General features: G+C 42.4%; 1 protein-coding gene across 1 annotated transcript in view; it reads left to right on the top strand.

The window, feature by feature from the left end:
* Window positions 1-14,420, top strand: part of LOC120535088 (adenylate kinase isoenzyme 1) — a 260,210-nt gene that overhangs the window by 116,231 nt on the left and 129,559 nt on the right. The window contains exons 3-4 of the mRNA XM_039762647.1: window positions 11,899-12,060; window positions 14,230-14,402. Coding sequence (XP_039618581.1) covers window positions 11,899-12,060; window positions 14,230-14,402 — 335 coding nt within the window. The remainder of the gene's footprint in view (window positions 1-11,898; window positions 12,061-14,229; window positions 14,403-14,420) is intronic.

The following is a 14,420-nucleotide window of genomic DNA, read 5'->3' on the forward strand; positions in this document are numbered from 1 at the left end:
GGGTCACGGGGGGTCTGCTGGAACCAATCCCATCTTAGGAAACAAACCCCGGGCAGGGTCCCAGCCCACCACAGGAAGCGCGCACACACACACATACTAAGCACACACTAGAGACAATTTTAGGATCGCCAATGCACCTAACCTGCATATCTTTGGACCGTGGGAGGAAACCCACGCAGACACGGGGAGAACATGCAAACTCCACGCAAGGCAGTAGCGATACCCACTGCGCCACCGTGCCGCCCCCATCTAGCATGGCGCTTGCAAACCATAGATTAACGTCATTATAAAGGAAGGGTTTTGAACACAAAACATATTTTTTTTCATATGATAAATTATTAATCAATACTCATCGCTTTCATATTTCCTAAATGCATTAAAGAAGTTCTAGAAACCTTGAGGTTTTTAATTCAGATAAAAGCTTATTGTTGTTTTCGGCCAGCAGTCTTTCAGTCGGCTTAAATTGGATTGGTTGTGTTTAATTGGCTTACAACAAATCACATACTTAGGACTTATAATTACACAATGATTTCAAGACCTTTTTTTCGAATGTTTTATTAGTTTGCAGAAATAATATTATTAAAAAGAATATCCTTCCAAATAGTTTATGTTAATATCTATTTCAGTATCTCATTTCTGTTAAGGAGAGGGAAGCATTGAATTGCCTAACTCCTAGTTCTGCTATTGGCTGCCAATATATGTGACACTACAGCAGGAATCGGCAGCGGGGAGAGAAGGGTTAAAAACTGTTTGGCTTGGTTAGCCTTGGAGAGGAAATCCTGCCCTGACTCCTCCTCGGGTGATTTGCTGGGTGCGCCAGTGCCCACCAGGAACCATCAACTAAGAAGAAAAGCCACTCAGAATGTAATACCACTGTGGGTGACACATTAAGGCTCCGCTGGTGCTGTCAGCTACACCAGTACAAAGCAATCGTTATTCATGCCGTGCTTAAACCACAACAATTTCAATGGAGGGATTTGGGACTGGGATTGTTGATAAACATGTTTGCATTTGTAATCTGTGCTGCAAATTTAACAATTCAGCAATACCCTACTTTTACTACATCCATCCATCCATCCATCCATTTTCCAACCCGCTGAATCCGAACACAGGATCACAGGGGTCTGCCGGAGCCAATTTCAGCCAACACAGGGTGCAAGGCAGGAACCAATCCCGGGCAGGGTGCCACCCCACCACAGGGCACACACACACCCACACACCAAGCACACACTAGGGACATTTTAGAATCGCCAATCCACCTAACCTGCATGTCTTTGGACTGTGGGAGGAAACCAGAGCACCCAGAGGAAACCCACGTAGACATGGGGAGGAACGTTCACTACATGCAAGATGGAAACTTAGCTAACAGAGACAAGTCCCACGTTATTACCCCATTTTTCATGATCACTGTTTAACCGTGATAAAGACATAGATAACCATTACAAATGTTGGAAATAGGGATAAAGGGAAAAAAAAAATTTTAAAGTAAACAATGTTGCCCTTTACAGCACAAATGGCCATAAAATATTAGTAATAATTTACTATATAATGTATAATAATGCATTACTGTCATTTTTAAACTAAAACTCAGCTGTGACAATCTGAATCTACCAAATATGTGTGTGTGTGTGTGTGTGTGTGTGTGTATAACGGACGACAGGCATGGGCATGATTCATTACCCAGTCAGGAGGCCAGTGTAATTAAGGAACAGGGTGAGCATCGGCTTCCCCGATATGCTAGAAATGGCAGACCAGGACTCCCACATGGGTACCTGCAAGGCAATAATGGGAATTGTAGTCCTGTGGGGCAGCCCAGCTGTGTTCACGTTCCAGAGGGAGCTGCTGGGATTGGTAATCCCTGTTGTACAAGTTTTCCAATCGACCCGGATGTGGAAGGGTGTTTCCTTTTATTTTGGACCTGGGAGTATTTCAGTGCCAAAAACTATGGAGCACGGCTTCTAGCAGCATCCCCTGGTGGAAACCAGGGACCCCAAAAGGGGTTGCTCTACAGCACTACAACTCCCAGCCTGCCCTGTGGGTGCCCATTGGTGTACTTTCCTCCCAGGTTGTTGCCACCATGCAGTTTGGAGGAGCATTTATCTTGAGTAATCCGTCCGTCCTTCCTTCAGGCTGGCTACTCGGCTGGGTACTGTTCCTCCATCTAAACCTGCCAGGATGCCAGCATACTCATTCTTCGGATTGCAAGTAATGCTCAGATCATTTTAAAGGCAGGGAGCCTCCAGTCTCTTTCCATGTCTATTTGCCACCTGAGCCTGAATCTATCTATCTAGCTATCTGTCTATCTAGCTATCTATCGTGCCGTGTTCTAGCTTTTCCATTTTAAATTAAATGTACACCCTAGCAGTACATTGTGAAGAAACTGAAAGGGTCTGAGTGCCCTCTGAGTCCATTGTATATGAATGTTTAAACAATTCTGATGTGTTCTGTTCTTTTAAGTTATCATAGCTAAGGCATCAGCCACATCAATAATGAGAAGGGTTATGCATACATTATTAAAGACACACTGACTTAGCCCCCCCACCTACACATCATTTTTGCTATATATTGCCTTTGATTCTTGTAAGTCTAAGCATTATCCTCTGATGAAGGCTCCTGCCAGGGGCTGAAAACTCAGGAATAAAACTAATTTATGATACGTGATTCATTTTCTCCCTTTGTGGATCTCCAGGTGCAAATATATAAATATAATATATATATATATATATATATATATATATATATATATATATATATGCATATGCAGTGTGTTAGGGATGCCAGGGGCAACGACCCGGCTGGGACGCCGTGAGGGACCGGAAGAGGGTCAAAGCCCACCCTGGATCACGTGGGGGCCACCTACCTGGTCGCTCTGGGGGCCACGGGTACAGGGCATGGAAGCTTCACCCTGTAGGGGCCTGTGGTCACCGCCAGGAGGCGCCCCAATGCCTTGGGGACCTGTTACTTCCACCACACCAGGAAGTGCTGGGGGGAAGATTTAGGGCGGCACCCGGGGAGCTGCCGGGAGGACAGCCGGCACTTCCGCCACGCTGGGGCGTGGCCAAGGGAGGAATGCCGGGAACATCTGGGGACTGCATAAAAGGGGCCGTCTCCATTCATTCAGCGCTGGAGTCGGGAGGAGGCAGGACGAAGCACAGAGGAGGTGTGGAGGCGGCCCGAAGAGAGGCATTTGTGGCCAGACTGAGTAATTTGGGGATTGTGCACGTGACTGGGTCTGAGTAACCATTATTTGGGTCTGTGTGACCAATTTAAATAATTGTAAATATTGTAAATAAACATGTGGTGGTTGAGAAACAACATGTCCGCCTGTCTGTGCCCGGGTCGAGTCCACAAGTGCTTTCCCTGCTAATCAAAACGCTTTACATAGTCAATTGGGAACCACTTCAACCACCACCAACGTGTAGCATGATGATGCGATGGCAACCATTTTTGCTCCAGTTAGCTCACCACACATTAGCTGTTAGGTGGTCAAGTGGTGAGAGAGAGTTAGCCAGTTGGAGGCAGGAGATGATTAGGGGGCCAGAAATTGACGAACCTGTAATGGGTAATTTAGCCAGGACATCAGGTAACGTCCTACTCTTTTATGGAGGCTACGCAGGGGTCTTTATTAATCACAGAGAGTCAGGATCTCCGTTTTATAGGAGGGACGGCGCCATTTTTTCAACTTGGTGTCCCCGTCACTGCACTGGCGCATCGTGATCCACGCACAGACCGCAGGATTAGTGCCCCCTGCTGGTAGACATCCACACCTCTTCCAGCACCAACCCAAGCTTTTATCTAGATGGCCTCCCATCCAAGTCTGAACGTGATTAACTTCAGGTGGATGAAGTTCAAAGTCCAAAGTTTTAACTCTTATGCCACACTGCCTGCTGCCTTATTATTATTTTTTTTTTTAGAGCGTGAAGAGGAATCTTAAACTATGATAGATAGATAGATACTTTATTAATTCCCATACTCCAGCAGCAGCATACTGATAAAAACAATATTAATTAAAGAGTGATAACAATGCAGGTATAACAGACAATAACTTTGTATAATGTTAACGTTTACCCCCCAGGTGGAATTGAAGAGTCGCATAGTGTGGGGTCTCCTCAGTCTGTCAGTGGAGCAGGACGGTGACAGCAGTCTGTCGCTGAAGCTGCTCCTCTGTCTGGAGATGATCCTGTTCAGTGGATTCTCCATGATTGACAGGAGTCTGCTCAGCGCCCGTCGCTCTGCCACAGATGTCAAACTGTCCAGCTCCGTGCCTACAATAGAGCCTGCCTTCCTCACCAGTTTGTCCAGGCGTGAGCCCTCTTCTTTATGCTGCCTCCCCAGCACACCACCGCGTAGAAGAGGGCGCTCACCACAACCGTCTGGTAGAAGATCTGCAGCATCTTATTGCAGATGTTGAAGGACGCCAGCCTTCTAATGAAGTATAGTCGGCTCTGTCCTCTCTTGCACAGAGCATCAGTATTGGCAGTCTAGTCCAATTTATCATCCAGCTGCACTCCCAGGTATTTGTAGGTCTGCACCCTCTGCATAGTCACCTCTAATGATCACGGGGTCCATGAGGGGCCTGGGCCTCCTAAAATCCACCACCAGCTCCTTGGTTTTGCTGGTGTTCAGTTGTAGGTGGTTTGACTCGCACCATTTAACAAAGTCCTTGATTAGGTTTGCTGGCTTCCCAGGATAAATCTTTAGCTGTTGGGCCCATAAACTCTGAGATTATCTACCTAAAAATTATAAAACCATGTCTGTGGTCTTGGCATTTCAAGTTGTACTCCCACTAGGCCCGATTGTCCCCCCTCTCCCTACTCCTCCACTGGCCTGCACTCACACTGTGCTTAATGTTCTGTGGCCCCGGTACCAAATTTCTATGCAGTATGCTATTGTTTTACTGTTATTAGTTATTAACTAGTTATTTTTTACTATTTCAAATTTTTACTATCTATTTACTTACCTATTATGTATTATTCCAAACATAAATATGGTGTATTGCACTATATCCCCTTTTGAATTAATATTAATTAGGGGTACTTTATTTTTCTACCGCTAAAAGAAACTCTGAAAACGGTTTTAAATATTTCAGAGTATTTTTTTTTTCGGCTTGACTTTAAAACAGATCGATACCCAGGCATTGTGTTTATAAAATTTGGGAACGAAAAAGAGATAAATACGGTGAATGTGGAAAGTAGCTTCATAAATGAAAGACACAAAGTTAGACATGGTGCGTGTTATCCGGTGCGGACTGTTAAAAAGTACAACATTCTCTCGTCCAACGGCCAAAACACACACATCGTAAATTAAATAAGTCGATTCTACTTATTGACTGACGCTAGAAACGCCTTCAAGGCAATGCACTCAAAGGCACCATTAGGATGCTATGCAGTAATCCCTCGCTATATCGCGCTTTGACTTTCGCGGCGTCACTTTATCGCGGATTTTAAATGTAAGCATATCTAAATATACAGGGTGGGCCATTTATATGGATACACCTTAATAAAATGGGAATGGTTGGTGATATTAACTTCCTGTTTGTGGCACATTAGTATATGTGAGGGGGAAAACTTTTCAAGATGGGTGGTGACCATGGTGGCCATTTGAAGTCGGCCATTTTGGATCCAACTTTTGTTTTTTTCAATAGGAAGAGGGTCATGTGACACATCAAACTTATTGGGAATTTCACATGGTTTTAACGTAACTTTATTCTTTCATGAGTTATTTACAAGTTTCTGACCACTTATAAAATGTGTTCAATGTGCTGCCCATTGTGTTGGATTGTCAATGCAACCCTCTTCTCCCACTCTTCACACACTGATAGCAACACGCAGGAGAAATGCTAGCACAGGCTTCCAGTATCCGTAGTTTCAGGTGCTGCACATCTCGTATCTTCACAGCATAGACAATTGCCTTCAGATGACCCCAAAGATAAAAGTCTAAGGGGGTCAGATCGGGAGACCTTGGGGGCCATTCAACTGGCCCACGACGACCAATCCACTTTCCAGGAAACTGTTCATCTAGGAATGCTCGGACCTGACACCCATAATGTGGTGGTGCACCATCTTGCTGGAAAAACTCAGGGAACGTGCCAGCTTCAGTGCATAAAGAGGGAAACACATCATCATGTAGCAATTTCGCATATCCAGTGGCCTTGAGGTTTCCATTGATGAAGAATGGCCCCACTATCTTTGTACCCCATATACCACACCATACCATCAATTTTTTGTTCCAACAGTCTTGGATCTATCCAATGTGGGTTAGTGTCAGACCAATAGCGTGGTTTTGTTTGTTAACTTCACCATTCACATAAAAGTTTGCCTCATCACTGAACAAAATCTTCTGCGTAAACTGAGGGTCCTGTTCCAATTTTTGTTTTGCCCATTCTGCAAATTCAGTGCGCCGATCTGGGTCATCCTCGTTGAGATGCTGCAGTAGCTGGAGTTTGTAAGGGTGCCATTTGTGAGTAGCTAATATCCGCCGAAGGGATGTTCGACTAATGCCACTCTCCAGTGACATGCGGCGAGTGCTACGCTGTGGGCTCTTGCTGAATGAAGCTAGGACAGCCACTGATGTTTCTTCATTAGTGACAGTTTTCATGCGTCCACATTTTGGCAAATCCAACACTGAACCAGTTTCACGAAACTTAGCAAGCAGTTTGCTAACTGTAGCATGGGAGATGGGTGGTCTCGTAGGGTGTCTTGCATTGAAATCTGCTGCAATGACCCGGTTACTGCGTTCACCAGACATCAACACAATTTCTATCCGCTCCTCACGTGTTAACCTCTGCGACATGTCAATGGCTGTAAACAAAGAGAAACTTGTAAATAACTCATGAAAGAATAAAGTTACGTTAAAACCAAGCACACCATTGTTTTTCTTGTGAAATTCCCAATAAGTTTGATGTGTCACATGACCCTCTTCCTATTGAAAAAACAAAAGTTGGATTCAAAATGGCCGACTTACAAATGGCCACCATGTTCACCAACCATCTTGAAAAGTTTTCCCCCTCACATATACTAATGTGCCACAAACAGGAAGTTAATATCACCAACCATTCCCATTTTATTAAGGTGTATCCATATAAATGGCCCACCCTGTATATCACGGATTTTTCGCTTGTTCGCGGATTTCTGCGGACAATGGGTCTTGTAATTTATGGTACACGCTTCCTCAGTTTGTTTGCCCAGTTGATTTCATACAAGGGATGCTATTGGCAGATGGCTTAGAAGCTACCCAATCAGAGCGTGTTTTACATATTAACTAAAACTCCTCAATGATATACGATATGCTTCCTGCGCGGTGCTTGATTGTTTGCTTGTCTCTGCCTCTCTCTCACCCTCTCTGACATTCTCTGCGCCTGACGGAGGGGCTGTGAGCAGAGGGGCTGTTTGCACAGAGGATACGGACGCTCCTCTACAAAATGCCGCTTTATCACGGTGCTTCTGTATACTTAAAAGCACGTATTGATTTTTTGATTGTTTGCTTTTCTCTCTCTCTCCTCTCTCTGACATTCTCTGCTCCTGACGGCGCTCCTTTGAAGAGAAGATATGTTTGCATTCTTTTAATTGTGAGAAAGAACTGTCATCTCTGTCTTGTCATGGAGCACAGTTTAAACTTTTGACTAAAGGGTGTTATTTCATGTCTAGAGGGCTCTAATAATGTTAACAGCGTGGGAGAGTTTATAACGGCTTAAAATATATAAAAATAACCATACAAACATATGGTTTCTACTTCATGGATTTTCACCTATCGCTGGGGTCTGGGCATCCCCGATCGAGGAGGGATTACTGTACTACCGTATTTACTTGCGTATAAGTCGGGTCTTGAAACCTGAAAAATCAATCGTAAAATCAGACCCCAACTTATACGCCCATTCAAAAATGCAACCCTTACATTTTTTTTTTAAACATCTTCCTGCCTCCTCCAATCTCACATCAGTTTCTCAGACACATCGAATTTTGTTGCGACAGCGCACTTACCAATTTCTTTTGCTACTTCAACGATATTTAATTTAAAACCAGCTTCATATTTTCTTCTGATCGAACACTCCATTGTAAATAAGGGATGCTCTGACGATAAAAGTGTAGGGCGTGAGATACAAAAAACACAAAACAATGCAAATGTCACTTCTGAATAGTTCGGGTATCACTGTGTGGTCACGTAGGCACAGTACATAGAGAACAAAAGGCCGTGTGCTCCATGGTTACTCTCTCAGGCGGGTGTTGGCATATCATCATCTCATGAACCAATAGCGTGAGTCTTCCAAATTCGACTTATACGACCGACATTATGAAATACTGAAAATTATACGGGAACATTTAGGCCCGACTTACCCACGGGGGAACTTAACGCGACTATATATGGTACGTCCATATAAGATGTTATCTGTGTTTTATAACAGGTGTCTAAAAACTTTTTGTATGATGCTTTTATTAAACCTGCCGTTGCTGTGTCCAAACATTATTGTAGATGCAAAACAACGTGTGACTTGAGTATATACTGTATGGCAGGCATGTCAAACACGCGGCCCCCGGGCCACATGCGGCCTGCAACAGAAGTCTGTGTGGCCCGCATGACAGATCCTAGTTAGCACTGAACTTGTACAAACTGATTACTATTGTTTGTGATTGAATCATTCTGCATCTTCAGCGTTACTTATTGACTTTTCTTACTTCTGTCTTCTGACAAAAGCGCGTTTTCCTATAGAATTACGGTGCAGGAAACGCCATCTGCTAGTGTAACCACGAGCCTTGACCAAAGTTAATGAGCCGCAACGTCACAACTGAAGTGCTAGGCTGCATCAGCGGACAGCAGGGGCGGCTTAAGGCATGTGCAAACTGTGCACCTGCACAAGGCCGTCACGCCAATATATACTCAGCAAAAAAAGAAACGTCCCTTTTTCAGGACTGTGTATTTCAACAGTAATGTTTTAAAAATCCAAATAACTTTACAGATCTTCATTGTAAAGGGTTTAAACAATGTTTTCCATGCATGTTCAATTAACCATAATCAATTAATTAACATGCACCTGTGGAATGGTCGTTAAGACCTTAACAGCTTACAGAAAGTAGGCATTTAAGGTCACAGTTCTAAAAACGCAGGACACTAAAGATACTTGTCTACCGACTGTGAAAGATGCCCAGGGTCCCTGCTCATCTGCGTGAACGTGCATTAGGCATGCTGCAGGGAGGCATGAGGACTGCTGAATAAATTGCCATGTCCGCACTGTGAGACGCCTAAGACAGCGCTACAGGGAGACAGGAAGGACAGCTGATCATCCTCGCAGTGGAAGACCACGTGTAACAACACCTGCACAGGATCGGTACATCTGAATATCACACCTGCGTGACAGGTACAGGATGGCCACAACAACTGCCCGAGTCACACCAGGAACACACAATCCCTCCATCAGTGCTCAGACTGTCCGCAATAGGCTGAGAGAGGCTGGACTGAGGGCTTGTAGGCCTGTTGTAAGGCAGCTCCTTACCAGATATCACCAGCAACAACGCCTATGGGCACAAACCCACCTTCGCTGGACCAGACAGGAGTGGCAAAAAGTGCTCTTCACTGATGAGTCACGGTTTTGTCTCACCAGGGGTGATGGACGGATTTGTGTTTATCGTTGAAGGAATGCGTGTTACACCGAGGCCTGTACCCTGGAGCGGGATCGATTTGGATCGATGGCTAGGGCCATTCCCCCCAGAAATGTCCAGAAACTTGCAGGTGCCTTGGTGGAAGAGTGGGGTAACATCTCACAGCAAGAACTGACAAATCTGGTCCAGTCCATGAGGAGGAGATGCACTGCAGTACTTCAAGCAGCTGGTGGCCACACCAGATACTGACTGGTACTTTGGATTTTGAGCCTCCCTTCATTCAGGGACACATTGTGAAACATTTTTAGTTTATGTCTTATGGTGTTGACTCTTTTACTGTTCATACAAATATTTACACATTAAGTTTACTGAAAGTAAAAACAGTTGAAAGTCAGAGGACGTTTCTTTTTTTGCTGAGTATATATTGAATATAAAACAGAAAGAGAAAATAACGACACAGCTGACGGCAATGTGGCCGAATAACATTGTGTTTCTTGCTAATTAGTACGCTGTATGTACTAATGTCGCTAGAGTCGGAGCAGTAAGCTATATGAAGTATTATAACGTTCTGCCGTAATGAGAATATGATGGGCCGCCACTTCGTTTTCAAGTTACGGACACACGCATATAGCAGTGTGTCATGAGCACGAGGCGGCTATGCAGTGTCCGCGACAGACGTGGCCATCCGCCGTGCATAAGATAACATATTGACACTGGCGGGCGTAGGGGCCACCGATTCTTTCTCTGCCCAGGGCCGCCTAGAGCCGCCCCTGCTAGGCTACACTACTGGCCGGGCTGCTGAGACTGGCCACTGGGCAGAACTGACCATCACGAGTAGTAATAGCCCGCATATTTTCTCATTTTTTTGCTCTAGTTTTATATAATTTTGTGCTAGTATTGTAACGAACAGTTAGTGCAGACTACAGCTGAAGATCTGAAGTAAACACGAGAAGTTGGCGAGTTGTTTATTAACATATTTTTGTGATTTTGAGTTTGTAAAATTAGTTTTGGTCAGGGGGCTTTTTGCATATCGGCTTATTTTACAATATAAACTTTGAAATAAACTTAGTAAAGTAAAATTAGATTTTTGGAGGATTTGTTTTCCAACTTGAATTACTGAGCAATGAATTCAGTGAGCGTTTTCGTGATTTCAGTTCACACGAACAGGACTTTGCGCTGTTCTCTTACAACGTTGACAATGCGCCTGAGAATATCCAAATGGAACTGAATGAACTGCAGTCAGATTCTATTCTGATGGCAAAATACAACGAAGTTGGTGTGTCAGGCTTGTATGCTTACCTGGCACCCTCGTATGTGCAGATCCGTAAGTTGGCATCGAGAGTACTGTCTATGTTTCGAAGCACTTACCTTTGTGAGCAATTGTTTTCGTTAATGAAAGCTACCAAAACCTCACATCGCTCAAGACTTACTATCGAGTACCTTTCATCCCTCATAAAAGTTGCAGCTGCACAAGATTTCAAGCCTGATATTGACGAACTGGTTACTAACAAGAGATGCCAAGTGTCGGGACAAAAGAAATAAATCTCACTCTGTAAGACTCCTACATAAACAATGAATATAATATAATAATATAAGGACCTAGCTAAGAGGATAAGAGTCTAATTGTACGGAGAGTGTATTCAATTAAAGTTTAAAGTTTTCAGTATTGGAAAGAAAGCTACAGTAACTTTGTATATTAGTATAATAGTATTTGTTGCAGTGCGGCCCGCTGACGCACGTATGGCAGTCGAAGCGGCCCACCAATAGTAGTGAGTTTGACATGCCTGCTGTATGGTATTTCCTTTTTTACATGGTGGTCTCATTTTTAAAGTAAAAACAATAAAAACTCAAAGTAAGTTATGGCAACTTTAATTTGAAGTACATTCTTAGAGACAAATAAGAGTCCCACGATAAAGTTCTGCACTCAGTAAATGTGAGGAGGGCTTCTGACCTGAGAGCAGAGTAAGGAGTACAATATTAACAAAAACTCTTTTACAAAGTGAGAACGAAGTCATTTCTTAGGTCAATTGTCGCGTTCAGTGTGCAAGTTTAGTTAGTTTAGCAGTCCAGGACGTAGACATAAATCCTGTTGTGTCTAAACGTGACTTGCAATTGGTAGGCTATTTCTGTTACAGCAGTATTTTGAATTTATAAGGATATTTTCATTTTTATTTTTCTCATAGAAATTGCACTTTAGGTCTTCTCTCTTTGAGTACATAAATATAGGAATGAACTGTTCATTTCTTAAGCATTTTTTTAACTAAATATTTATTTATTACCCTTTTTCTTTTTATTTTCTGTACAGATGTTGGACCAGGCCCTTATCGCCGTTATGAGCGACTTCCTCCAATCCAGACTCAGTTTTCAATTGAAAGTGATTCCGACATGACAGAAACGTCGGGATTAATTCAGGAGTATGATGTGTTCGACCCCACCAAGCCACGGCCACACATTATCTTTGTCGTTGGTGAGACTCTCCATTGATACTTTCAAGAAGATACCCCAACAGTGCCCTCCATGATGCGTGGGACAAAGACACATTGTTCCTTCATTTACCACTTCTTTTCTCTACAGTAAAATTGGGTTGTTCCATGTCAAATCAACCGATCTTCTAGAAATCCCATGCACTTTGGTCTCAAAAAATTCTGAAACAAATAGCAGATGTACCCATGTTATAGCTAGAGAGAGAGAGAGATGGATAGATACATATGAAAGGGACAATATAATTGATAGATAATAGTAGTTTGGTATAGTTGGCAGGATAACAGAGAGACAGACAGACAGACAAATAGATTAGATGTCAAAGACACTAAATGATAGACGTAGCAAAGGTGTTGTCAGTTCTACATGGTGAGCCTGAAATGTCTGCAGTTCTCCTTAGATCAAAGTCTGCAATGTGCACTTTAATCACAAGTCTGAATTGTTTAAGTTGTAATTGAGTGATTCCGTGTCAGTTCAAGTAATGGCCCACGCACATCAGACTGAAAAATTCTGTAGAAATGATCATGTGTACCGATCATAGAACCAACAACACCTTTTCTATGTCATTTAATGTCTTTGACATCTTATCTGTCTGTCTGTCTGTCTGTTATCCTGCCAACTATACCAAAAGAAGTACTATTATCTATTATATAGTGCCTTTCATATCTATCTATCTATCTATCTATCTATCTATCTATCTATCTATCTATTATATAGTGCCTTTCCTTTCTATCTATCTATCTATCTATCTATCTATCTATCTATCTATCTATCTATCTATCTATCTATTATATAGTGCCTTTCCTATCTATCTATCTATCTATCTATCTATCTATCTATCTATCTATCTATCTATTATATAGTGCCTTTCCTTTCTATCTATCTATCTATCTATCTATCTATCTATCTATCTATTATATAGTGCCTTTCCTTTCTATCTATCTATCTATCTATCTATCTATCTATCTATCTATCTATCTATCTATCTATCTATTATATAGTGCCTTTCCTTTCTATCTATCTATCTATCTATCTATCTATCGTAATAAGAAGAGACTTGAGGCGTGGCAAGGTTTGGGGCAGCCACCCGTTTAATGCGCTTTCCTGGCTGCAAAAGCAATTGATTCATGTAAGGCAAGTTTACACGACAGAGACCAAAACAGAACTTACTCCCAGAGCAAAGGCAGGAGGCTTTATAGGACGGTGGGCGGAAGTGATGTCGTCCTCTGCACCGGAACCGGAAGTGATGTCGTCCTCGGGGCCGGAAGTGATGTATCCCGTTTCGAGGTGGTGGCTCCTGGTGGGATTTCCAGGAAAAGACCTACAGAGAACTCAAAAAGAGTGTTAGCGTACCCCGCCCCCCCGGGCAGATGTATAATCAGTCCTCTCTAAGTCCTTCAGCTGCCTCCAATGCACAAGTGTGTGACACTATCTATCTATCTCTGTCTGTATTTCTGTATTATATAGTGTCTTTCATATCTATCTATATATTATATAGTGCCTTTCATATCTATCTATCTATCTATCTATCTATCTATCTATCTATCTATCTATCTATCTATCTATCTATCTATCTATCTATCTATCTATCTATCTATCTATCTATCTATCCTATCCATTTATCTATCTATCTCTGTCTGTATTTCTGTACTATATAGTGTCTATCATATCTATCTATATACTATATAGTGCCTTTCATATCTATTTCTGTATTATATAGTGCCTTTCATATCTGTCCATCTATCCATCATTATATTGTAAATATTGAGTTTAAATGTCCTGTTGGTTTACCTTGTCGATCAGTTTGCCAATTAAGTTTCTGCATTTTTTTTTTTTTTTTATAAATCACTTATATAAAACATTGATCCTTTCTAGATGTTTGTTTTTTGAAAGTTTAATGGCAAGCAGGAAAATGTAAAACTTGTTTTATTGTACTGAAATATCTTAAACTGTAATCTTAGTGCTCATAAATGATTAGGCACGACACAATATTGAAACATTTGTGAGGTGTTAGTGTTGATTTGAAAATGTTAAATATGAACCTTGGAGATTTGTACGAGTATCTTTGATGTTTCTTTCAAACCAGTTAAGTTTTTGCATTGTTTATAACTGAATGCCCATTTCATTTATAGTCTGTGCCTCTAATGCTCTTCAGGTGGTCCTGGCAGTGGTAAAGGCACCCAGTCCACTAAGATGGCACAGCGTTATGGCTACACTTGCATTTCAGTGGGTGAAATCCTTCGTAATCAGCTGCTTCAACACGCCACCAGTGATAGAAAATGGGAACTTATTGCACAAATCATTGCCAATGGAGAGCTGGCACCACAGGTACTCAGTTATTTTCAC

This window comes from Polypterus senegalus, chromosome 9, assembly GCF_016835505.1.
Source record: "Polypterus senegalus isolate Bchr_013 chromosome 9, ASM1683550v1, whole genome shotgun sequence".
Classification (NCBI taxonomy): domain Eukaryota; kingdom Metazoa; phylum Chordata; class Cladistia; order Polypteriformes; family Polypteridae; genus Polypterus; species Polypterus senegalus.